General features: G+C 36.3%; 1 protein-coding gene across 2 annotated transcripts in view; it reads right to left on the reverse strand.

The window, feature by feature from the left end:
- prkg1b (protein kinase cGMP-dependent 1b) overlaps positions 1–27,792 on the reverse strand; it is a 286,216-nt gene that overhangs the window by 117,331 nt on the left and 141,093 nt on the right. For both annotated transcript variants that reach the window (XM_049464766.1, XM_022669352.2), the window contains 2 exons: positions 9,602–9,707; positions 2,552–2,615 (listed from right to left, as the gene is read on the reverse strand). In XM_049464766.1, coding sequence (XP_049320723.1) covers positions 2,552–2,615; positions 9,602–9,707 — 170 coding nt within the window. The remainder of the gene's footprint in view (positions 1–2,551; positions 2,616–9,601; positions 9,708–27,792) is intronic.

Raw genomic sequence — 27,792 nt, forward strand, 5'->3', positions numbered from 1 at the left:
ATGATTGAAGCTTTCAGGATCATCTTCCCCTGACTCTTCAAGCTCCAGTGACACTGTGGGTCTAGGCTCTGACAGCATGACACTACCTCAACAGGGTGCATCTGAACCCCCACTAAGAAAACACATTCTACCACCACATCTTCATCTAAATTCGCAGAAAATGCTGAAATGTAAGAAACACAGAACGAGAGCAATCAGCACCTTACTTTCACAAAGTTGAAAACCTACAGAACAGCATGGCATGTCAGAGGGAACGGCAGGGAAATTGCTTCAATTACTCACAGTCGCTTTCTAATGGACTGGAAACAAATTGCTCTGCACATCTTTTACAGTCTTTTCAGAGATGAATGCACCTCTCAAGCACCAAGAATGTGCAGAACAGAACAGTGTGGGATGTGGACTGTTCTACACCGGCATTCTGGCAACATCGCATTTATTAGACACACTATTACAAATCTCACAAAGAAGACAGTCAGGCAGAATTTCACAAAATTCACATTATTATCGTACTGTTCCTAAAGGCTTTTTTTCAGTCTAATGTGTTACATAATGTGTTACCAGGGGTGCAACTACATACTTTTTGAGGTGTATGCAAACATACTATCGGCATACTATCATACTAAAATTATTTCTATATGCAGAATATCAGTTATTTAATATAAAAAACAGCTTTGGCAACCCTTGTTGTATAACTTATTAGTTTTATGATTCACCATCTACTTACTTACTTGTTATGATCCGTTATATTGTAAATACAGCACCTGTCCTCGTCATGACGGAAAACAAAAACATGCCTGATTAGTGCTGTGCTTCTGTTTTTTAATGTGTATTATCGGGTATGTAAAATCCGGGGCTCAGCACAGCTAATTATATTAGTTTATTGGCTGATAAGTTGGTTCTGGTGGAAAACATACAATTTTAGGGCGGAGACCAGGGTTAAGAAACTCCTTTAAACTAAGTATAGAACTTAATTCTGGCTATCCACAACATCCAGCTTCTAGCTAACTGGTTAGCTAAATACAATTTTGTTAAATATAGCTTACAGTAATCCTGCAATCCTAAATTAATAAAAACACAGTTTTCATTTGAAACTGATCGACGTATTTTCAGACGTTTTAACATCAGCGCTGAAACCCGTTGCAAGAACTCAAAACCCCTCAAAAACCTCCTCAGAGAGGCAGTGGAGGGGCTGGGGCGGGACTTCCCTACTAGCTCACCGCGCTCTGCAAAACCAGCAAGCTGATTGGCTGTTTCTCCTGAAAGGCGGAACTTTGTCTGTGAACTGGCTCCGTGATTCGCGTCTCCACACTAATAATACAGCTGAGCTGGGCGAAACGATTCGGGGCTACTGAGAGCCCAGGCCAGGTGACCCCCCCTTGTTACAGAAAATGCCGACTAGAAATAATTTTCCGGCATCGATTTGGCGCCCCCTCTAGTGCAGACTTTTTGTGCCACTGTGTGTTACTATATGTTCCCTAGTGGCATAGTGCAGGGATTCTCAACTGGTCTCAGCTGAACTCTTCTCTTATTTTCTCATGGTCATTAAGTCGCAACTCACTTGAATACAAACCAAAAAAACAAACAAAAAAAAAAAAACTAGCCTTTTAAAACTCATTTAAACATACTTACGCATGCAAAGTAAATTTAAGTGCACTTTCCTTTAAGAAGCTGAGGAGGAACATGGCAACTACATGTATAAAAGTTACTACAATATATTTAAACATCAAAACTGCAAAAATAAGTAAGGCCACAAAATTAAATATATCCCATCTCTGTATTCAGAATACATTAGTAAGAAACTCTTTCTTCTATCTCTCACCCCCCCCCCCGCCCTAAAAAAATACAAATAAAAGAAGTGAACAAAAGCAAATGAGCATTATTTTTTTTTTTATTAATTATTATTTTTTGTTTGTTATGTATTTATTTTTCACAAGCCCTAAACGTGTCCATGACCCACTTTTGGGTCTCGACCCACCAGTTGAGAATCGCTGGCACAGAATGAATTCCCACAGACCAATTACTGTATGAAACATGAATGCTGTGGTCCTATTGACTGTTGTCAGGGTTTAAATCGGTCAGTGGCGCACCTACAGTATTTCTGGCTGCCAAGATAGAAACACAACAAATATTTACCTAAACACACCTAACTTTCAGACCACCACACCCATCAGAGTAGATTTATTACTAACCGCCCAATGCTTTTTCAGCGGCATAGACAAACAGAGTGTTGAAGGGGTGTAAGGTAGCAGACAAGAAAATGACTAAAATACTTCCTTTTAAATTCTTGCACATTCCAAGTTTCTCAGGTCATCTGACATCCCACTTAAGGAAGCTTTGCGTATATATATATATATATATATATATATATATATATATATATATATCAGTTTGAGAAGCTCTGCCATAGACAATCAATAATGTAAAAAAAAAAAGCCTGTATACATCTTTACATAAACGACCATGTGATATTACACTGAAACAGCTTTAAAAGAAAATTAGCAGCAGCTTCTTTCTGATTTCTACTGAACACAGAAAGCATGGAAAATCCTACCTCTTCCAACACATCTGCCAGTTTGCTGAGTATTTCTTCTGGAAGGCCTTGGAATGTTGGAACACTGAAGGAAAAGAGAGAAGAGCAGGTTAGGTCTGTTTGAAGTCTGCGGGCGGGAGCCAACAGAACATGTTGATCCTGGAAGGCTGTATCTGCATTAGGCTACGCAGCATGAAAGTCGCACTGACCACACAAGCGCCCACGTCAAACAGGGGGGTTCACATCCAAGACATTTTAAAACATCTGTTTTACACTTAGAGGTTTAAACAAGGATCTGAAACAAACATGCATTTTTATATTTCGCTACATATAAGGTGACTTTTAATGGTCAAGGTTGGTGTTGCAGTAAAGGTGTCTAGAATATTATATAAGACCAATTTGGTACTGTTGGCAGTGTGGGCAGTGTGCTAAGTCCTGCTGGAAAATGAAATCTACATCTACATCTCCATAAAAGAGACTGACTTTAGACTTGATAATAAAACACAGTGGATCAAGTGGATCACAGTGGATCCAAACCATGGATCACAGTGGATCCAAACCATCACTGATTGGTGGAAACTTCACTCTAGACCTCGAGCAGTTTGGACTGTGTGTCTCTCCACTCTTCCTCCAGACTCTGCTCCCTTCATTTACAAATGAAATGTAAAATTTACTGATGATCAGTGATGGTTTGGAGAGACATGTCATCTGCTGGTGTTGATCCACTGTCTAATTTTTTTTGAGATGCACTTGTAACTGTGTCCTTAAGCTTACGGTGTCAAGATTTTTGCCCAAAAGAACGTTCGTCTCCATGCACAAGCCTAATAGTGAGTTGGAATTTCATTTCCGAAGTTCCTCGATCCACAGGGTCACGTGTGTACTAGAAATGAGTCATAGAAGGCATTACCACCCAACGTGGACAGTGCAGTTGGTAGAAATGATCGTGATTGGCAGCATTTGGCTAGATCAACTCTAGAAAAAAGTCACAGGACAAAATAGTATATAGTTTTATGTGCCAAATTGTTCTTTGTGTTGGTTAAGGTGACAACTATTCATTTTTGGACTGATGTTATAAATGATGGTAAAATTTTGTAAATGTTGATGTATAGGTTTGTATATCATAATTTGTATATTCTTTCTATTTTTTTCTAACTTTTATATGCAATTAACCCCCCCATGTCTTTTGATCCAATTTAATTGTTCCATTGGAATGCAGAGATTTCTATTTGTAAAAATGTCTAAAAAAAACAAACAAAAAAATGTTAACAAAAAAAGTAAATGAACAGATTTTAATGCATTCTAATGGGAAACTTTTGGCCGTTTTTATTTATTTATTTATTTATTTTTGACACTTGCTGTGTAAATACTATTAGATTTATCCAAATTCATCATTGTACTTGATTTGCAATAACGTTTTTAGAGTTTTAGAGTTGGAACAAATAGCAGTCAGTATGTAGAAAACTGAACACTGAAGCCCGAGTTAAGAAACAAAAACTGGTGGCATAATTACAGGAACAAAAATTATATATATATATAAAAAAAAAAAAATAAAAAAAAAAAACAATATTATGATTGTCTATTGCAGTGGCACTAACAAGACTGTAGGAAAAAAACAATACAAAACAAACAATAAAACATGCATCTATTGTGTCTGCGGCCCTCTCGACAGCGGTAGGATTTAATTTGAGAGCGCTTTCAGAAACGCAGTAGGAACGCCTCGGGTTGAAGCGTGATTTTTTTTGCGGCGTGTTTCATTTCATTTCAAGAGCAACTGCCAATCAAAGTCGAGGCAGTGGAGGGTAATGCTTCATATACACTCCGGGCCAGATTCCTAAAACTCAGCGGTAACCACAGTATGACACACTCAACTCACAACACAATAATGAAGACCTATTTATAAAGTCTCTGTGCTGCACGACTCTTTCCTTACCACTGTGACAGGTTTAAATCAGTGGTATATTCAGTATAGAAATCAATCAGACCTGACAGAGAAGTGAGCTCATGCATATTAATGCACACTACTTATACATTGACATGCCTGAAGTCATGGAATAGCAATATGTAACTGTTCATGAAGTACTGCGTCAGAGAACAGCAGAGAACCTGTTCAGTATCCTACAAAAGTGAGCACACTCCTCACATTTCTGGAAATATTTAATTATATCTTTTCATGAGATAACACTGAAGATGTGACACTTGGATACGACATAAAGTAGTTCATTTACCGCTTGTATAACAGTGTAAATTTGCCGTGCCATCAATATATCTCAACACACATCATTTAATATCTAAACTGCTGGCAACAAAAGTGAATTCACCTCTAAATGAAAATGGCCAAATTTTGCCCAGTTAGTTTTTTTCACTCCCAGTGTCACGTGACTCATTATAAGATATTATAAGGTCTCATGTGTGAATGTGAAAGAAAGTTGTTGCTCTCCACAAATATAGCCTAGGCTTTAAGAAAATGGTTCCACTCAAAACAGGCCTCCGCAGGGTCAACCAAAGACGTTGAGTCTGCATGTACAGCCTAATATCCAGAAGCTGGCTTTTAAAAATAGATGTATGAGTGCTGCCAGCATTGCTGCAGAGCTTTAAGAAGTAGGAGGTCAGCCTGCAGTGCTCAGATCATTCGGCACACAATGCATCAACTCTCTCTGCATGGCACTGTCCTAGAAGAAAGCCTCTTCTAAAGCTGATGCACAATAAAGCCTGCAAACAGTTTGCTGAAAACAAGCAGTCCAAGAATATGGATCACTGGAACATGTTGGAATGTTGGTGTCCAACATGTGTGGTGGCACCCTGGTAAGGAGTACAAAAAAAAAAAAAAAAAAAAAAAATTGTCCCTTGTCAACAGTCAAGCATGGTGAAGGTAGCATCATGGTTTGGGGCTTTAAGAGTGCTGCCAGCACTGAGTAACTTAATTCCAACAAGTGTGTGACATTCTGAAGCAGAGCACGATCTCCTTCCTTTGGAAACTTGTCCGCAGGGTAGTATTTTAACACAGTAACAACCCCAAACTAAAACTTGGATCGGGCCCAAAAAATCCCTGAGTCCGATTTAAATCCGACATTTTTATAGTAAGTAGAGCGTTAAAAAACATTTTCTTGCTGTTTAAATGACTGAAATCTGTTCAGAATTATGTAAATTAACACTGCAACTTTAAAGAAGCATATGCCTATTATTATAATTATTATAAGAACAGATCTCTAAAAAATTTAAACATGAACAATGCGAACAATGATCCACAGGCCGAAACATCAGTACATTTGTTAGTTGCTCTCTTATCCAAGGTGACTGCAAAGTTGTTGCTATGGCATGTTTTTTTGTGGTTGCTAAGGTGTTGATAAGAGATGGCTAGATGGTTTCTATCACACAGCAGGTGGTTGCCAAGAAGTTATTACAGTAAATGGTTACCATGGTATTCTTTGTGATAGATAAAGTGTTTCTAAGCAGTGGGCATAGGTGTAACTAATGCATTAATATATAACAGTGGCTGCATTATAAGTCTATGGGGAAATTGCACCCTTATGTCATAAAATTCTTTAAAAATATAATGTGTAGAAGAAGTACAGTCATATGAAAAATACAGCTTCTCTTTGTGCAAAGTGCGCTGTATTGTTGACCGATGCACAGTGACACCATCTGCAGCAAGATGATGCTGCAGCTCTTTGGAGGTGGTCTGTGGATTGTCCTTGACTGTTCTCACCATTCTTCTTCTCTGCCTTTCTGATATTTTTCTTGGCCTGCCACTTCTGGTCTTAACCAGAACTGTCCCTGTGGTCTTCCATTTCCTTACTATGTTCCTCACAGTGGAAACTGACAGGTTAAATCTCTGAGACAGCTTTTTGTATCCTTCCCCTGAACAACTATGCTGAACAATCTTTGTTTTTAGATCATTTGAGAGTTGTTTTGATGAGCCCATGATGCCACTCTTCAGAGGAGATTCAAATAGGAGAACAACTTGCAATTGGCCACCTTAAATACCTTTTCTCATGATTGGATGCACCTGGCTATGAAGTTCAAAGCTCAATGAGGTTACCAAACCAATTTTGTGCTTCAGTAAGTCAGTAAAAAGTAGTTAGGAGTATTCAAATCAATATAATGATAAGGGTGCCCATACTTTTGCACCGGTCAAATTTTGGTTTAATGCATATTGCACATTTTCTGTTAGTACAATAAACCTCATTTAAATCCTGAAATATTACTGTGTCCATCAGTTATTAGATATATCAAACTGAAATGGCTGTTGCAAACACCCAAATATTTAGAACTAAAAATGATTAAGATTAATAGGGGTGCCCAAACTTTTTCTTATGACAACAAAATGAAAAACAAAATGAGGCCTAAGAAACAAACTAAGTTTAAACAAAGTTATTGAGCCTAGAAGAAGAAGAAGAAGAAGAAGAAGAAGAAGAAGCCAACTAATTACAATATAGTTATTTGCTTTGCTATAATATTAAACATGCAGAAATAATCAATTAAAAAAAAATGTTTTCTGTAAGATATAAGCTGTTTATTGGTATGCTGATATCGCCTATGTTTGCCTCAGTGCTCTAATTAGGAATATGTTTTATCTGGAATGGTTGCATCTTCACTGTGGTGCATTAAAAAGTCTTTTAAGTAATTTATGCTGATTAGAGGAAGAGGATCTAAAGAGCGTGTGCTGAGGAAATCTCAAGCTTTCAGGAAATCCTCCAAGAATACAGATCGCATATTCAACAAGCTGCAGTAAATAGCTTATTCATGAGGAGTGGGCATGAATACATTGGACGCAATGCAACGGGTGCGCCCAGCGACTCGCCCGTCGCACAAAAGCCTCTTTGGTTGCCATTAAAAGACGACTGCAGCTGAGTCTTTCTTCTTCTGTAGGAGTGTCTGACATCATAGAGGATTACTGATGCAGTACATGCTGTTGATCCAGTGTGCTTATTATTGTTATTATTATTATTTAGGAAAGCCATTAGGGCTGCAGAATCTATAATTTTATCATCATCATCACAATATGCCAATGTGCAATAGTCACATGGCTGGATGTGTATGTTAATAAAAAAAAAATAAAGGAGATGCCACAATTTGTTTGCTGTTCATGCAAAAGTAAAATTCATGCTTTTCTTACTTTCAATGACATACCCACCAGAACCAGAGTGCATATCTATGTGTAATAAAATTTACTTTACTCCAATCTTTGATAAACAGTGTTTGTAATTAATATTGTATCTATTATTGCTCGTAGTAGTCCAGTAGAAGAGATGCTATTTTATTTTCTAATTTAATTAATGACTTTATTGCTGCAGTTTACTTGTCAGACCTGTAATTCTTCTCTTCACTGCTAAAACTGAGACTCTCAGACGTCTTCCTGTAGCAGTTTTTTGAAGGTGTAGGAAACAGTACTCGCTGCTCTCTGGCTTCATCTGTAATTTTTCTTAAGAAAAGCCGTATACTTTTAATAGTTACAGATTTCTCTGTGTTTCTGAGTCTTTTTCTAGTTACTATGATGTACATGCTGCAGCAGAGAGTAACAGCAGTAACACCATCTGTTCCAGCACTGATTTACTACAGAAACAGTTTTTTTTTTCAAAGCTTTCCAGTTTATTTACATTATTTCTTACCAGCTGTAAGCTGTTGATTAGGGGTGGGCGATACAGCTCTAAAATAATATCACAATATTTCAGGGTAGTTTTTCGATAACGATATACTTGGCAAAATAGGAAAACAGAAAAATAATTCATTAATTTCAGGAATATCGTATAATAGTATAACAGTATAATCATAATGTGGCAAAATAAATAATATAGCATAAAATAAAAAACTGCAAAAAAAAACTATAAATTAAAACTTATATTATACAATAAATACACTTAAAGCTTCACAGTAAATAATAGACTACTTTTAAGACAGAACAGCCCTATTATCACAATATGGATTTGTAATATCATAATATTTCTGTGCCACAATATATTGTATACAATATAATATTGCCCACCCCTACTGTTGATGAATTGGTTAAATTCATTTTTTTCAGTTCTGTGTTTTTGAATATGATACGAAATTGATTTTTCTTTTCTTACAACCCCATTGACTTTTGCTAAAATCGAAGTTTTGGTGAAATCTAGTAAAATCATTATTTACAAGAACTCATTATATCATATTAACCATAACAAAATGATCCAAACATCCATTATCTGTGATTAGCAGATGTTTTTCATGAAGGAAATGCATTTGTCTTATGGATGGATCCATTCATACTGTATGCATTCATGCTTTTTTTATGAGGCATTTGTTTGTTTATGTATTTATTTAAAAATTACTTAGGATTAACTTTTCCCTGGATGAAGCAAAAATCTAAACCATGTTCTACATCATTCAAAATCAATATTTATTCAGCTGCTGAGAGCGAGAGGAAAATTAGATTCAGCTGAGCAGAATAAACACACTCAAATCACTGTCAATAATTATTAACTATTCAACATACACTTCCAGTGCATCTCAAAAAAAATTTAATATCAGTGAAAAGTAACATTATTTCAGTAATTCAGTTCAAAATGTGAAACTCATATATTATATGGATGTATTACACACAGAGTGATCTATTTTAAGTTTATTTATTTTATTGTTGATGATTATGGCTTACAGCCAATGGAAACCCAAAAATCAGTGTCTCAGAAAATTAGAATATTACATAAGACCAATTGGTACTTTTGGCAGTGTGGGCAGGGTGCCAAGTCCTGCTGGAAAATTAAATCTGCATCTTTGTAATAGTTGTTAGTAGCAGAGGGAAGCATGAGGTGCTGTAAGATTTTGTGGGAAAACAAAACTGCACTGACTTTAGACTTGATAATAAAACACAGTGGATCAACACCAGCAGAGGACATGTCTGGAAACTGGTGAAAACTGGTACAGAAAAACCCTGGCTGCCAGTGACATAATGCTCATAGCTATTTTCAGAACACTAACCTAGACTTTATGCAGTAACCCAGTTATTTAAGAGGCTTTTAATATTTTTTTTATTGTGTGTTGACAGCTAATACATGAGATATTGGCGTAAGCATGTAGAATGAGTGCAGAACCCACCTCTTTAAAAACTCCATGTATTCTGCGTGCTTGATGAGTCCTGTCCTCATCATGATGGTCTGGAAACACTGTCGGTCGATGGCCCATAATTTCACATTGGTGAGAGCTGTGGAACAAAGTCAAACAAAATAATCAGATATCCTATACTGATAAATGTCACACTTTAATAAAAAATCAAATAGTTCTGCTCATTAATCAATAAAATAACATTTTTTAATTACTGCAAATGAAAAAAAAAATATATATATATATATATATTTGAAGTAATATGCTGATACATGTATCTCATTCAAGACACCTCTAGCAATTCTACACTACTTTTATTCTTGGTGTTTTTATATATATATATATATATATACATATTAAACACATTAAAGCTTTACAGGAACACGTGTAATTATTCTGTAAACAAAAACAAACCAGAATATGTTTTATATTTTAGGTTCTAAGTAGCACCCAAACTTATCTTTAAGGACGGATCTGCACACTCTTGGCATTTTAATCTCAGTGTCTTCATGAGGGAGAGTCACCTAGAATAGTTTTCTCAGCGTCTTAAAGGAGTTCCTGGAGGTGCTGAGCAATAGTTCAATAGTTGCTGCTTTTTCTCCAGCTCATCTCCATCTCAGTTGATCAGGTTTAGGTCTGGGGATTATGGAGGATAAATACTTTTTTTTTTTTTTTTTTTACATAATTCCATATGTGTCCCATGATTGTTTTAATACATTTAATATTAATCTAAAATGTAGAAAATGCATTAAATAAAAAAATATATATATGTCGCATTGCTGGTTGCTATTTTGCAACTTGTAAACAGTCTATTTTCATGCCTTGTGCCTGCGTCGTTAAATACCATCGGAGTTTAGAAATATATATTTACACTGATGGGTGTGGTGGTCTGGAAGTGAGGTGAGTTCAGGTAAATATCTGGCATGTTTCCATCTTGATAGCAAAAAATACAGGCACGCTACTGACTGATTAAAACCCTGACAGCAGGGTTTTACACACACACAAATAAACATGCTACAGTGCAAGAATCCAGCTTTTACATCAACTATAATAAAGTTGAAAAATAAAATAGCATTGCTGTTCCTTTAAATAAGCTGCTGGCGTACCTTCACAGTGTGAACACGCAAGTCAGTTTCCTTTGCTTAAACGCGGTGCAGTTAAGATATCAATGTGCCAAATTCAGAGCTCACCTGCCTCTGCTGGGAAACAGGTTTAGGAGAAACAAGGCTCGTTTTGCTGGAACATGAAAGCAAAGTCAATAGTGCTGAGATGAGAACACAGACACTGGAAGATTTATGCCTGTTCCTCTCTGTCTCTCTGTTTGATATTAAGGTCAAGTCACCAGAGAATACCTTACATTCTGGACCTCTCAACACTTTCCCCAGCTCCACCAGCTGGAGTGAGTCCGCCACCCTGAATGTTAAAGACTGATGTTAAACAAAGCAGGAAGTAATTTATCTTAACAGCCTCAAACTCAGCCCATAATACTCTCAAAATAATGATTCCACTGCTTCCAGACATCATATCCTACATGTGTTGATGTCAGTTCAAAGTAAAGCAGTTCAAATACTACGAGAAAAGACAAGGCCTTAGAGAAGCTTATCTTCACACTCGGTCTGAAGACCATTCTGATCGTTCCAGCAGATAAGATTAATCTGCCGGAGGAATTTATCTCTGTCAGCTTATACCTCATCTCTGAATAATGAGACGCCACTGAATCTTCCACCGAATCGTGAAGGTCTTGCAACAGACGAAATTACGAAGTCATCTGAAGGTCATGAATAAAAACTTATGAAGTAACGAGATACTGAATAAAGAGCAGTGTCAAATGCTCAAAACGGACAGAGGAATAGCGTGTTCCTATAAGCATTTGATTAGCATTAAATTAATAGATACGAAATACAGGTGTTGGACAATGAAACTGAAACTCCTGGTTTTAGAACACAATAATTTATTGTGGTGACGGACAGTTCTGGTGGAAACAGGAGAGTTGAGGTGCACATTGAAGTCCACAGTTAATCCTGTTGGATGTGGTTGGTCCTTCTTGGTGGTATGCTGACATTACCCTGGATACTGTGGCTCTTGATGCATCACAAAGACTTGCTGTCTTGGTCACAGATGCTCCAGCAAGACGTGCACCAACAATTTGTCAACTGAAATAAACACCAGGGAATGTATATATGAATTAACGCTTGTCTAGTGTAGAACAATTAAGTGTTAATTAAAATTAACACTTTGGGAGTTATTTTATTTGCAGAGTTAAAATTGCTAACACTAATGAGTATTGATTAGAGTTAATATTTGACTCTTGTTAGTGTTACATTTACTCTGAAATTTTAACTCTAGTGATGGAGTTCATTTTACACTGTAGTGAGTGGGACCATATGTTATCTGAGACAGTGTTAAATTTAAATCTTTTAGAGTTAATTTAAAACTTTCAATTTTACTGTGCAGTCAGAGAAACCAAAGTGATACCTATGACCATTATAAAATAATTAAACTGATGCTACCACCACCATGCTTTGGATGGGCATGGTAGGTTTTGCGGTAGTGTGCACAGTTCAGTGTTTTCCAAATATAGCATCTAGTCTGAAGGCCACAAATGCTTCATTTTCAATCTTCTTCCATTTGAGCTTGGAGTCTCCCACATGCCTCCTGATGAACTTCAGTCCAGATTTAATTCTCCTAGTGCAGGGGTGTCCAAACTTTTTTTTGTTGGGGGCCAGAAGGAGAAATATATCACAAATAAAACAAATAATGAAATATACCACTTTAAATAATACTTTTTTCCTGATTATTTCATTTACACACCATTTTACTTGATTTACTATCTTTATTTTTGACAGTGTTGTGTAAACTAAGATTTTTCAAATTGATGTTTAATTTCATGTCTCTTAATATTAAACTCCTTAATTACGGCAACTTTTAGACTCTTTGGCCCGTTTTTCTGAGCTAGAAATTCACAACCTCTCCGCTTTTAGACTCTTTTGCTGTTTTTCTGCGCTAGAAATGCGCACTCTCTCCGCTTTAGACTCTTTTGCCCCGTTTTTCTGCTCTAGAAATGCGCACCCTCTCCGCTTTTAGACTCTTTGGCCCCATTTCACTGCTCTAGAAATGCGCACTTTCTTCGCTTTTAGACTCTTTTGCCCGTTTTTCTGCGCTAAAAATTCGCACTCTCTCTGCTTTTAGACTCTTCGACCCGTTTCTGACACCTAGTGTTCAAACTTTGAATCTCACATTATAAAAACCTGCTTAACAGCGGGCCAACTTTCATTCTATTTCTAAAATACCTCGCGGGCCGCTCCATAAAAGGAAAGCGAAGGGAGAGAAGCATTAGGACAGGGGTGTCCAAACTACGGCCCGCGGGCCATTTGCGGCCCGTAGTTTGGACACCCCTGTCCTAATGCTTCTCTCCCGTAAAGCTATAACTGCTGAAGAACCTGGATAACAGTTGCACGCTGTATGTAGAGTCTCTCCAGTGTCTCAAGTCAGTCGTTTAACCAACAAAAAGGGGGTGAATCACTTGAATAGGAACTGTGTATCAGAATCAGTAATTTGCATAAATGTAACAAAGGTCTATCGCTTACTGTGCATTATTACAAGTCTATTGTTAATGGCTGTCACACAATGGAACTTCAATTAAGTACTAATACACGTCCTAATGAATGAAGCATTTAGAATAGTCTAATTAGGGCTGGAACACAGAATGAGACTTTAATTAACTACAATAATTGCCACTAAAAGACTGAGAGTAATAAAGACTCAAGGCAGGAAAAGCCATCTTCCTCTGGGCTGAAACCATGTAGGCTGAGCTCAGACAATGGGTAGATGTGGTCAAAAAACGTTTAATAACATTTTTTATTTCGATTTGGGCCACAACAATATATGGTATTAAACCCGAGTCTGAGGGCCCTATCGTACACACTGCGCTAGGCATGTCACGATGCTATTTGCTACCTTACACCTCGTCAAAATAGACTGATGGGTGTGGTGGGCTGGAAGTGAGGTGTGTTTAAATGTGGGTAAATTTCTGACGTGTTGCTATTTTGTCAGAGGAAAACACAGGAGCTCCACTGACTGAAATAAACCTAGACAACAGTCAACTGTCAGATTCCATTCCTATAGGTGTGAAACGCAAACTTTTTACCCAACAATAAACAGAATAAGGAATAAATAACATTGCTGTTCCCTTAAATGAGCTACTGGTGTATCTTCACAGTGGCGTGAATGTACAAGTCAGTATCCTCTGCTGAGACGCACAAAGTGTCGCACTGTTAAGATAGGAATGTGCCAAAGTCAGAGCGCACCTGCCTCTTAAAGGGAATGACAACTGACACACTGATTGGTTTATTTCACACATGATGAAGCACGTGAGGACACGTGTGTTTTCCTCCTTCCCCCGCCCTGCTACTCTGTCTCCACCACAACACCCCCCACCCAACCGCTGTTTTTACTTTTTACAGAAGAAAAAAAACTTTAATTTGAGTTTGCTAATTCCCTTTCAAGAAAATAAAAAGTTTGAGTTTATCCAGCTGTCTCTGCCTGGTTCTGGTCTTTATGTGGTTCGCTGGTGACAAAACTTTAATGTTTTATTTGTGGTTATTCTGTGTATTGGGCGATAGTCAGGACTGCTTCGGACCTGGTTTAGACTTTTTTTTTTTATAAACTTCTCTCTGCGTATCTATCCACAACCATGCAACAACCAATCAGAATTTGTTCTGAATTTCCCAGGAGCGAATCAGCGCTCTGAAGGCAGACGCTGAAGATTTGAGTGTTAATTAAACAAAACTTCATCAGCTGCGTGATCATGTCCAGTGAACGCAAAACGGAGAAAAGTACATTTGAAGAGACGCCTCAGCTTATACATTTTTCTATTTAATATTGGCTCTGCACGTGTTGATTTGAAATAGAAAAGGTTAAAAGCACAATGCATAGTGTGATAATATTGATATATATTGAAACTTAACCGAAACCTTGGCCCAAGAATCATGTTACGAAACAAACCGCATTCACACTGTACCATTGCATCCCTAGTAAACACTGTATATCTCTTAGAACTAAATTATTTGATATTTTTATAAACCTTAATTTGTCTAAAATATTACAAATAAAAAATTGAAAATTGCAAAGATTTTAAAAGAGACAGTTACACATATTGGAGGTTATTTTCAGGAAGTCTTAAAGATCTTAACCCTCCTGTTATGTTAGGTGTCAAATTGACCCGTTTTAAAGTTTGAAGACCTAGGAAAAATCAACATATAACCCCAAGCAATAAACAAAAACTAAAGTTATGTTTTAATGTAATGTAAAGTAGGGGTGGGCGATATGGCCCTAAAATAATATCACGTTATTTCATGATATTTTTGTGATAACGATACTCTTGGCAATATGACAAAACACTTTTTAAAAAATATTTCAAAAATACACTATACACTGCAAGAAAATAAAAAAATATATTTTATTATTACATACAATGTAATACTGCACACCCCTAAGTGAGATATTAAAAATACAATAATTTTATCAGATTTGTAACAGAAGTCAATGATCCAGAATGTCATGATACTAATAATAATGCACTCCAAATATCTCCATATATCCAGGATTAAAGTAAAATAAATGATACTGGACAGATATAAACTGTCTCTAGTAGATATATAATGGGAAATGGGATGGGTGATATGCCACGATATTTTAGGGTATAATATCGTTCATGATATTTAAAAATTTTGATGATATTATCGTGTACGATACGATATGGCACACCCCTAATGTAAAGCTATTATGTTTAATATGTTGGTCTTTTAAAAGTAGGGTAGTGAAACATTAAAATAGTTTGAACATGTCTTTTTATTTATTTATTTTTTTAAAACAAGTGATTTAACCTGATTGAACCATTACCTGTCCATTATTTTGGATAATTATTATTTTGGATATGAATTGGATAATTAATCATGCATTGGATTAAATCAACCCGGGAACACCACTGCTGTTCCTGACAAATATACATTACAGGACAGTTAAACTACGCTTACAGGCCGTGACCGAAATGAGTGTTGTGCCACACAAGTTTATTTAGTACAATTTTTGAATACCATGTATCATTTTTGTTCAACTTTACACTTATGTAATACCTTTTTTCTCAATAAAATACATTTAAATTTGTTGTTATAAGGTGACTGTTACAGAAGTGAGGGGATGGACGTAAGTGCAGAATATAATTAATTTTATTAAATTAATAAAAACTAAAACAAATTAACAAACAAACAAAATAAACCAAAGTTACACTGAATACATAACTACAAAACACTAAACTTGAAAACAGGAATCTAAGAAACAGCATGAAACAAACCTGAACACGGACAGCAAACAAACCAAGAAAAGACTAGACAAAGAAGGCTTGAAACAAAGGGGCTTATATACATGAGGAGGGAACAGGAAACTGGAAACACCTGAGGATCAATCAAGAGGGGGCGGGGTTACAAATCACTGATGACAGGGTGGGGCTAGGGCGGAGACAGGACCAAAACACAACAGAAGCACTTGGCTGGGAAACATGACAGGTAAACAGAGGGGCAGGAGCACAAGAGACCAAATGAGGGAGAAACACAAGGCAGACATGGGCTAAGCTGTGACAGTGACAAAATGTGGAAAAGGTACAATAGATAAGTAGTCACAGTTATTTCTATTTCAGCTGGGCTGCAATATTAATACTACACTGTATAGACCACGCCATTCTAAATCTGAGATTCAAATGCCAAGAGACGAGAATATTGATCAATGTGATAAAATGAAATTGCTATTGACTAGCAGCACTCCAGTGTTCCACCACAAGATACAGGTTGCCATAGGAAACATCAGGTGAATAAAGTGCAGATTCAGATTTATTTATATTCTAATAAATCTGAACTGAACAGACAGCAGAGTGTGATCACAGTGTGTGCTACACTAATCTACATTAGTGCTGCATGGTATTAGAATATACTAGTATAGTGTACTGGTGAGAAATCCAACTCAAGACCAGTTTTTGGATGATCTAACCTGGTCTTTCATAGTTAAGGTGGTTTAAAAGTTGCTTATCCAGGAGAAAAACCATTTGGGGAACACTTTTTTTAAGGAACACAAATTAGGCGCTTATTCATGTCTTATTATTTGCTTAATAAAGCCTTAATTAGACATTTGTATAATTAATTTATTGCCTACTTATTAGGCTTCATTATGTGTAATAAGTGTTATTGGTGCTTAATTAGGGGTCTATTATGTGGAAATGAATAATAACGGCTGTATTAGTTCTTATAGTGCACAATAAACAGTTACGTTAGAACCCTGTTGAGCAGATTATTAAGCATTAAGTATTAGCTAATTCTACATGTTATTAAGTTTGGCAAGATTATGGCTGTGCTGGAGTTTATTGAGTTAATAAGGGGTTAATAAATCACTAATAGACCAAGATGGATCAATTCCAGACCCCTACTTGCACACAAATAACACTTACACATAATAAAGCCTAGTCAGTAGTGAATAAATGATTTACAAATGTTTAATTAAGGCTTTATTAAGCAAATAACAAGACATTAATAAGCGCCTAACTTGTGTTTCTTAAAATAAAGTGTTACCAACATTTGTTTACCCTTTGTTGCCCAAGAGCTTAACCTGGAGATATTGATATATTGCAATATATTGCAATTATTCCAGTTTACAGTGAGTAAATTATGAAAATTAAGACAATCAAACAAATTAAATCATTTATTTCTGTCTTATTAAACCCCCAGTTCCTCCTACTGTACCTTTAACTCCAATCTGATTGGATGAATTGTGTTACGCTCAGTGTAATAATTATTTCAGTGTAAATGAAAATGGGCAGGTCCAAAAGAACACATTTACAGTAGGTGGTTGAGTGAGTGGAGCTAAACTGATTTATCATGAGGGGGTGGAGCCAAACTTCTGTATACTTAATGAATATAACAAAACTGCCATAGGCTAAATGGGTGGAGCTAAAATGCAAATAAAATGCAAAAATATGAAAAGGCGGGGCTAAACTGTAATAGGACCAGCTATAAATCAGAGCTAATCGGATTCAGAAAGAATGTGTGGGGCAAAACTGATTCAAAATTAAGGGGTGGGGCTAAACTACTGCCGACCTAATAAATGGTATGAACTGATGAACTGCTATATCGAAATAGGTGGAGCTAAACTACTGTAGACCTAATAAATGAAAAAATATCCTGTAGAATAAGATGGACAGATCTAAAACAATGTAACCTCAATGGGCGGGGCTTAAGCACTGGTGGATGAATCTTAATTACTTATTCACTACTAGTTAGTATTTTTGTTTTTCTGAAAAGACCCATTGGAGAAATACTGTAAGTGGATGCTGATTTATCTGATTTTTTTCCGACAGAAGAAAAAAAAGGTAGTGAAATAATCCTCAACACATTACTCCACACACTGATTCCAGATCTGTAGCTCTTAGCTTGTCCATGAAGGCATGTGTAAAGTGTGTTCTTCAGGCTGCATTCACATTACCAGGATGATTATATTGTCGTAATGTAACACAGGTCTCTTTTTTTTTTTTCTCAGGTGACACAAGACCAGCTTGAATCTCTATAAATGAGAAGAGGCCAAAATACTGGAAACGGAGGTCATGCAAATGTTTTAAAAATATATTTTAAATCACTAATCAAATGGATAAACAGATAAAAACTAGTGTTGTCAATGTAAACACATTAATGCAATTGATAAATCTGGAAACTTAAATGCAATAATTTAAAAAAAGGGGACTCATGGTGTTGCATGTTATTGGCGAATTGTGCCAAATTCTGAGTTAAAATGACCAATGGACACTCATTTAATGGACAAATACTAAGGAAACACCCATCATGTCAGTCATTCATAAGGTGGAGAGGATATAAAAAATAAAGAGATTCATGACACAATTATTACTGTCCTCCTCTCAAAATGAAAACAAAAAAAAAAATAGAACATGTGATTAATCTGTTTAATTTCTTTAAATTAATTTACACCAAACAAAAACCTCACAAACAGTTTCCAGCATTTTGCTTAATAATTATATTCTCACAAAACACATGCTATTTGGGTTTTGTTCTGGCTGCTGCGCTTGCACAGATCTCCACATTAATGGTATTTTCTTGTAAAATGACCTGATATTTGGCTTTATTAAGCTGTAAAAAGGTACCATAGACCTACCACAACAACAAACAGCAGTTTTGCGAGATTACTCATCATTGCTTCTAAAGTTGCGGACTCTCTGATGTTATCAAGACTTTATCTGTCAATAAAACTCACTGCATCATTAGCAGCTTTTTCTACTTTTCCCCTTCGCTGGACAGGCAAGAGGTAAATCACCTTCCTGGACCACCAGCACCTCCCGAAACTAATGGGCAAGCAATTAGAGGGCAGCCCAGGCCCAGGGAAGTTGTCAACAGATCCATCACCCAGTTAGCTGAGCTTATTGATCCTGTCATCAGGCTGCTTTCTTCTGCTACTCACAGCAGCGGAAACACCACACAGTTTGTATGAACACAGTGCTGGACACATACTAATGGGTTAGGATGGGAGGACTGGTGGAGGAGGGGCAGTGCTGGCATACTGACCTTCTTTTTTAAAGCACAAATGTGAACACTTATGGATATTGATTTAAATATAAAGTCCTGTACAGTACTGAAACAAGCAAGGCCGATCCCTTTATTTCTGCTGTAGACTTAAAACATTTGGGTTTGACATTAAACATTTATTCAAAGACATAAGAGTAAATACAGTAAACAGCAAAAGAAATAAAAAAAACTACTGCTTTCAAATATATCACTAGTATCATGATATTCTTCTGATATTGGATCAAGAATAAATTGTGAAATTGCTGGTATCCCATTCAATTAATTTGATTATCAATTATTGGAAAATCGAGATTATACAGCTCTCAGAGGGAAACTCAGTAGACAGGCTTGTACTTCGGTTAGAAACTTGTAAATACTGTAATTATTTTCGTGGAAGTGATTTTCATATTTTACACTTTATTAAACTAGTTGTCAGAAAAACTCATTTACAGTACCAGTCAAAAATGTGGACTAAAAAGCCTAATCAGTAGTGAATAAATCATTTACACATGTCTAATTAAGGCTTTATTAAGCAAATAATAAGACATAAATAAGCACCTAGTTTGTGTTCCTTAAAATAAAGTGTTACCAACATTTGTTTAACCTTTGTTGCCCAAGAGCTTAACTTGGAGATATTGATATACTGCAATATATTGCAATAGTATTTCCAGTTTACAGTGAGTAAATGATGAAGATGAAGACAATCACACAAATTAAATATTTTATTGCTGTCCTAATAAACCCCCATTTCCTCCTACTGTACCTTTAACTCCAATCTGATTGGATGAACTGTATTACGCTCAGTGTAATAATTATTTCAGTGTAAATAAAAATGGGCAGGTCCAAAAGAACACATTTAGAAGGTGTAGTGGGTGGGGCTAAATTGATTTACCATGAGGGGGTGGAGCCAAACTTTTTATTCTTTTGTTTATTTAGTTATCTATTTATTTTTCCTACTTTGTAAATTATTTTTTAATTCATCAAGTGTTAAACAAACCAAAATACTCTGTGAAGCATTTAGGTGCTCTTCTCTGGGGGCGCTAATATCTTGCGGTAACTGAGGCTAGTAACTCTGATAGACTTATCCTGTACAACAGAGGAAACTCTCGGTCTTCCTTTCCTGGTGCAATCCTGATAAGAGCCAGTTTCATCATAATGTTTTTGATAGTCTTTACGACAGCACTTAAGGATACTTTCAAAGTTCTTGAAATGTTTCAGACTGACTGACCTTCATTTCTTAAAGCTCACCTTCCGTCGTTTTTTCTTTCATTTTAAAATGTCTAGTTGTGGTCTCTAGTATGAATGAATGACATGTGAGCCGTTTTTGTAAAAAAAAAGTGCTCAGGTGTCTCTGTATAGCTCTTTTTTAATGGACTGTTTTAGGGGTGTGTCCAAAATGACCGGATTCCAGCTTTGCTCATGAATATTCATACATGCAAACAGCATGCAAATATCTCTCCTCTGATTGGCTAGGAGCACTGCGACGCCCCTCCACCGCTCTGCCGCTCACTGCCTCCCACCTCCTAACTGATGAGCGGTGATGTTGCGTCGCTTCAGCTCCGCCTCTGGGAGTTTCTCGAGCCAAGGTGGGCTGGTCTGTGAGTTTCTGCCTACGTAGGCAGAAAGATAATTCAAAATTCACCCGTTTTTCGGAGGGGGGGGGGGATTTCTTTGCTTAGCTCCTGCAGACAATGGGGGCTGCAAAACAGTTTAATGTGCAGGTGTACACATTCAACTCGGAGAGACCTACTGTATTCCACAAAAAACAAGAAAAATTGGATTTTCGCGGAAGGTGAGCTTTAAAGTATATATTTTTTTCTTTAATTATTTTACCAGTTCTGGCCATAATCTGGATTAGAACATTACTCAAATAGAGCTATTCACTGTATACCTGTAACTCTACCTCTTCACAACTTTACAACTGATGCTCTCAAACACATTAAGAGACAAGAAATTCAAGTAATTAACTTTTAACAAGTTCAGCACAGCTGTTAACTGAAAGCCTGAATTCCAGGCTTTACCTCATGAAACTCTTTTTTTTTTCATGACTGAGAAAATCCAGCTAAGATTTAAGCAAGAGGTGTTTAAATATTAAACATATTCTGGTTTGTCCAATTAAATTGTATTTAATACATAATTCCACATGTTTCTGTTCATAGTTTGGATTACTTTTAAGAACATTTAGGAAATAATAAAAAGCACTGTATTTAAGGTATGTTCAAACTTTTAACTGGATTCTTCTGTTTGAAGAATAATGTAAAAAATACTGCATTTTACAGGAATACAATGTAGGACACCATTACAATATAAAAGAGAAAACATCACCTTGAGCTCTCGCTTTCTCTCAGTCAACAGAATAATGATTATTATGCTGGAGGCCTTTAGAGAAATGTGTTGCTGGTTAGTGAGAGTGCAGCAAGTCCTGACCGTAATTAACTGTGCAGACACAGAGGCTGCGAGAGGATTCACAGAACTCGAGAAACGGGTATCAGTTTCACCAAAGAAAAAGACAATCTTTTTTATGAACGTCATCAATAAAACAATTATCTATAAAAATGTCTGTAGCAGCACTGTATCAATACACTTTAAACAGTGACAAACACATGAATATATATATATATATATATATATATATATATATATATATATATATATATATATATATATATATATATATATATATATATATATATGATAAAGTTGATCACGTTCTGTATCTGTTTCTCTGTATACTTTATTATTATTATCCTCCTTTCACCCTGTTCTTCAATACTCAGAACCCCACAAGAAAGAAAACCACCACAGAGCAGCCATTATTTCTATTATGTGGATGGTGGATCATTTATTCTCAGCTCTGCAGTGATTAGCACTGATTAGCATGGTGGTGGTGGTGTATGAGGTGTTAGTGTGTGTTGTGCTGGTGGTACAGAGAGTTGATCAGATGCAGCCGTGCTGCTGGAGTTTTTAAACACCTTCTTAAAAGCAGTTTAATTTGTATTTGTTTTGCTTTGCTTCTTTTGCAGTTTGTTTTTTTGCATGCACTAAATAAGCTGTTTTAAACTTTAGTTTTGTCATGGCTGGACAGGCACATGCAGATGCCATTTAAATACTTTATTAAATAAAGAAGATGTACAAGGGGAGGTCAAAACATGCAGGGAGTGAAGGTGTATATCGTCGCTTTTTAATAAAAAACAAGCATCTTCATTTTTGCTGGTTTTTAGTTTACTACATAATTTGAACATACAAACTGTCTTCTTACATTGTGTCAAAATCTCTTAACAGACCCATAGAAATTATCCATAATGACCTGAAATAAACTCTTTATAATTTGACTTCCATTGAAAGTAAAGAAGGTTTTATCTTTGTTTTGTTGCTGTTGCTGTTTTGGAGATACCAGTTTTTCATTGGACAGTGACAATGTACAGCAAGGGGAACAGGTGCGATCAATATTCTGGTGATTAACTTGAGATCACTGGAAGGAGAGATGTTAGTGTGAGGTGCATTTTGGGTATTGTAGTCCTGAGGTTGCTCTACACAGGTGGAGCTGAATGTGGGCGAGACAGGAGCACCTTCAGCAACACGCATGACAAGTCGTGGGGTATATTATATAAAATATATATATGTATATATTTTTGCATGATTTTATTTGTTTTATATCCAAGAATATCATTGTTGCAAAAAAAAAAAAAAAAAAAAAAAAATATATATATATATATATATATATATATATATATATATATATATATATATATATATGTATATATGTGTATATATATATATATATATATATATATATATATATATATATATATGTATATATGTGTATATATATATATATATATATATATATATATATATATATATATATATATATATATATATATATATGTGACTCAGATGACCTGTAATAAAGAATACAAACTTAATTTATTGCAAATATTCAAATTTCCTAGCAGATAAACATCAATAGCAGAGCATAGTGTTAAGTATCAGAGCTCTGCTATATAGAATGAAAACATGGAGCCCTGATAAACAGCAGGGTCAAGCTCACACTATTTTACTTACACTTCCTACATATATATTAAATATACATTAAATAAATCCTCAGCCATATAGGTGCAACATATTATGCTGATGATCCTTTATCTACTGTAACTGTAAATTAGTGATGGTGGTAAAACCTGTATGCCTTTTTCTCATATCGCCATACCACTAGAGGCGCAGCAGAGTGCAGTGTAGAACTGCACCACCAAAGAAGCATACTAGCACAGCTTCCTAGTTAGCTAATGCTAGCCAGTTAGCATAAAATGCTAATATACTTTAGTAATGGTAGCTCAGCTTTATGGAGTCAAATGCTGGTGTCGTTCTGTCCTGCCTAGAGAGAAAGATGAAAACAACACTTTATCTGAGGAGCTCCTGCTGCTGTTTCTCACTGTATGAGTGTTTTTATCCGACTAAAATAGAAAAACAACTGCAAACAGCAATGATTCACTCAGAAAAGAGACAAATGGAATAAAGATACTGCTATAATCAAATAAATAGGTTAAACCTGTGGTAAAAAAAATATATTATTTGTTAAATTCTGTGGTCATTTTGTGCACCAATTACATGAAGCTAAAGTATTCGATCATCACCCGTTAAACATTAGAGCAAAAAAAGGACCAGAGTTGTGCCGACATCAAATTCTCAACCATACAGGTGCAACAGATTATCCTTATGAGATCCTGTATCTACTGTAACTGTAAATTAGTGATGGATGGCATTTTTCACATACCGCCATAATAGAGTTGGAGGTGCTGCAGCTCGCTAACTATCGATAGCCAGTTAGCATAGCAAGCTAATACACTGGAGTAATGGTAGCTCAGCTTTGTGGAGTCAAACGCTCCATCCTGCCTGGAGAGCAACATGAAAACAACACTTTATCTGAGGAGCTCCTGCTGCTGTTCCTCACTATATGAATGTTTTTATCCGACTAAAAAAGAAAAACTGTAGCAAACAGCAATTATTCACTCAGAAAGCAGACAAATGGAATAAAGTTATTGCTTCATGGTGGCACTCCACATGGTGGCACTTTAATAGTATCGCAGATTTATACGTATTGTGATGATATTGTATCGTGAGATGCCCTGTGATTTACAGCCCTACTCGATGCAGATGATATAAATCGACCTTTCGAATATATGAACATCTATGCATTTAACAGGCCAGGTTTTGCAGTGAATTTAACAAATGTTCTTCGCAATTATGCCTCGGTCCCCCAACTCGCTGGCAATTAATCGACTTTATCCGAAAAACTTTCCTTCCACTCCACAGGAATTGAATTTCCCTGCAATTACCTCTCTCTTCAAAGCCATAATGACTAACTCCCAAATGATAAACATGTTTACTAAGGCAATAATGCAGTTGGCCTCGAGCCACTGAAAAGCAGATGCTCTCCACCATTATAAGCACCAATTCAGCCTAATGAATACACAGCATTGATCAGAAACGGTGAAGCAAAACCTTAAAATCTGACCACTGGCAGCAGCTAGCGTCCCTCTACCGGGTAAAATACACAGCAGTGACAACAGGAAGAAGCCCAGTCACTCTGCTTCAGTCAGACCGATCTGCTGCATGCTGGGAGGTACACAGGCAGCGAACGAACGAGCAGCAAAACAGAGGAAAGACAGCCCAGAGGGGAGAGACAGATCAGTCAAGTTAAATCAAGCCTCATCCCGTTATTGATTAGCCACTTTAATGTTATTCATGGCAAAGTAAAACAAATTACCAAAAGAACCCTCAGCACACAGACTGCCTGTCCATCACTCGGATTAAATAAGACATGATATAAATACCTGAAGTTTTTATAACCTGAGGTTTCTACTATTTGCGATGTGAATATACATAGGCTCACACGATCACATGACACTGCACTACCAGGACTTTGTTTTTGTATTACAGACCCTCCCTGCCCTCTGATATTACCTTGCTGTGTTTGACCCTTGAACTGATTATCGTTTATTGTATGTGTATTCCCTTTTGCTGCTGTTTACTAGTGCTGTTCGTTTTGACTACTCTCTGTGCCTCAACTTCACATTTAATAAAGTTCTTAAACTGCACCACCACGTGTCTGAGTCCTGTCCAGCTATGACAGATATCCGTGCATTCTGGGTATCGTAGTCCGGTGACTGGAGATTGCATGTAGAGCTGAGTATGGGGTGCCAAGTGTGTTTATCCAATATTTTAAACCAATGCATTTGTTGTATCCTGGAAAAGGACTAATTGACACCATTGACACTACTACTATTGGTCAACACTGGCCACGCTACTTCAAAATGAATTAATTTAAAGCAGAAATCCGGTGTGAAATGGACTTGAGGTGTAGTGAAACATGATATCGAGTGCAAAATTGTGTAGAATAGCCCACTTCCGTTCACTACCAGCATTCTGAAACAGGCACTGAGAACATTGAAAGTGCAAAGGTAGTTTATAAAAACAAATGTTTTATCTCACAGTACCTTCAGGTAGTTTCTTTGGGTGACGCCATCTTAAAATTAAGTCACAATAAGTCGACTGACAAGCACAAATGAATAGGTAGGATACGGGAACAGATCGCAAAATTAATTATGTGAAAATATAGGTTTATTATATATGCATTTCCAAAGATTGTCCCAATACTCTGCCCCATTACTAGCATTATAAGCCTGTTGGGAGCATTGGCTAAAAGTATTTTGAAATGCTTTTGGAGTGGGGGTGAACAGAGGTGGGATAAAGCTAATTTTTAGTTTTACCCTCCTATTATGTTCATTTATCAGGAACAGCAATGGTGTTCTGGGGCTAATTTGATCCAGTGCATGTTTAATTATCTACAAGATGTATGAAACCAAACAAACAAAAAAAAATCCTAACAAGCAGTGTAAATATTTTATTACTAACTCCATTACTAATTATTCTATCAATATTTAGTGCACTGGTGTTCCTTACCCCTAACAGGTAATGCTTCAATTAGGATAATTCACTCGTTTTTCACAAAAAAAAAAAAAAAATACATGTTCAAACTTTTTTTTTAATGTTTCACTACTTTATTACTTTTGAAAGACCAACATACAAAATACAATAGTTTTACATTGAACATTAAAGCATAATATTGCAATTTTGCTTTAGTTTTTGTTTTGGCAGGGGGTGGATGCAAATATGTGAGATGAACCATTTTTATATTACATGTTGATTACACTAATTACACTAAGACAAGCAGAAGAAGTTTCACAATGAAACAAAAAAAAATAATAATAATTATTTTTCCTAGGTCTACAAACTTTAAAACAGGAGTAACCCTGTTTTTTAATCTCAGCTTTATGCATCCTGGCATGTTCTCCTCCACCAGTCTTACACACTGCTTTTGTATAACATTTGCCAAAATTCAAGCAGTTCAGCTTGATTTGATGGCTTGTGATCATCCATCTTCCTATTGATTATTTTCCAGAGGTTTTCAATTTGGTAAAATCAAAGAAATTCATTTCTTTTCAGAGCTGTATATAGAAGAAGTTTCATAATGAAAAAATACTTTTAGCTACTTTTCCTGGATCTACAAACTTTAAAACGGGTCAATTTGACCTGAAACATAACAGGAGGGTTAAAGTTATACTTGGGTGTCTAGTATCAGTATCAGCAGATACGTACATGTGTGTAGTATCAGATATCTACATCGGTGCATCCCTAGCTGCAACCGTAATTCAAAGTATTCTTATTTGTCATTTACAAAGCCGTTATTTCGCTGATATTTCAGACAGTTTTACAGTAGATGTTTGCAGCGGATGTATAAGATGAGGCAGAAAACAGTGCAGTTCTTCTGAGAAACTGAAAAGCATCTTGTAGAATAATGTATGATGGGACTGGAGAGATTCTCTAAAGAGAGAACTTGGAAAAGCTCCGTCTGAGTGGAGAAACTGAGTCCATTTCAGAGACACTCCACACTAAATGAGTTTCATCTTCTCAACTTTAGTAAGACATTACTGCTCAGTTTTTTGAGTGAACAGAAGGAGGCTATGAACATCACTCTCCATGAATCTGTCTTGTCACAATTCATATACAGCAGACATGACTTAATAGAGAGAAGAGGGAACCTTCACTTTAAGAGAAACTGCAAATGGGAAGTCATTCAAAGCCCATTATTCTCAAAATCTTCCTCCAGAAAATGCTGCTTCAAAACAGCCACTACCAAAGACGCTCGCTATTTTTCAATTAAAAGAGCAAAGGGGAAAAAATACACTTGTGATATATTAAAGCTATCACTCGAGAGCAGCCGTCTGAGCAGAATATGCTAACACAGGGAAGAGCCACACTCTTTAAAGCGAGGAACACGCAGAATTTAGAGAGAGATTATTCTTTGAGAGTCTGGCAACCAGCTTAGGGCACTGAAACATGGCGGCAATGGTAAGCAGACCAAAAATTGCAATTGAGTCCAGCACACTGGATTATAATAGTAAATCCTGACATCAATTGCTAATGCGAAAGTGTGCATAACAGGGGTGGGAGTCCAGCGCAGTTTGCTGGTCGTTAAACTCTAGGCGCAAGTTCACAATACAAGCCTCA

The sequence above is a fragment of the Astyanax mexicanus genome, chromosome 15 (assembly GCF_023375975.1).
Source record: "Astyanax mexicanus isolate ESR-SI-001 chromosome 15, AstMex3_surface, whole genome shotgun sequence".
Taxonomy (NCBI): Eukaryota; Metazoa; Chordata; class Actinopteri; order Characiformes; family Acestrorhamphidae; genus Astyanax; species Astyanax mexicanus.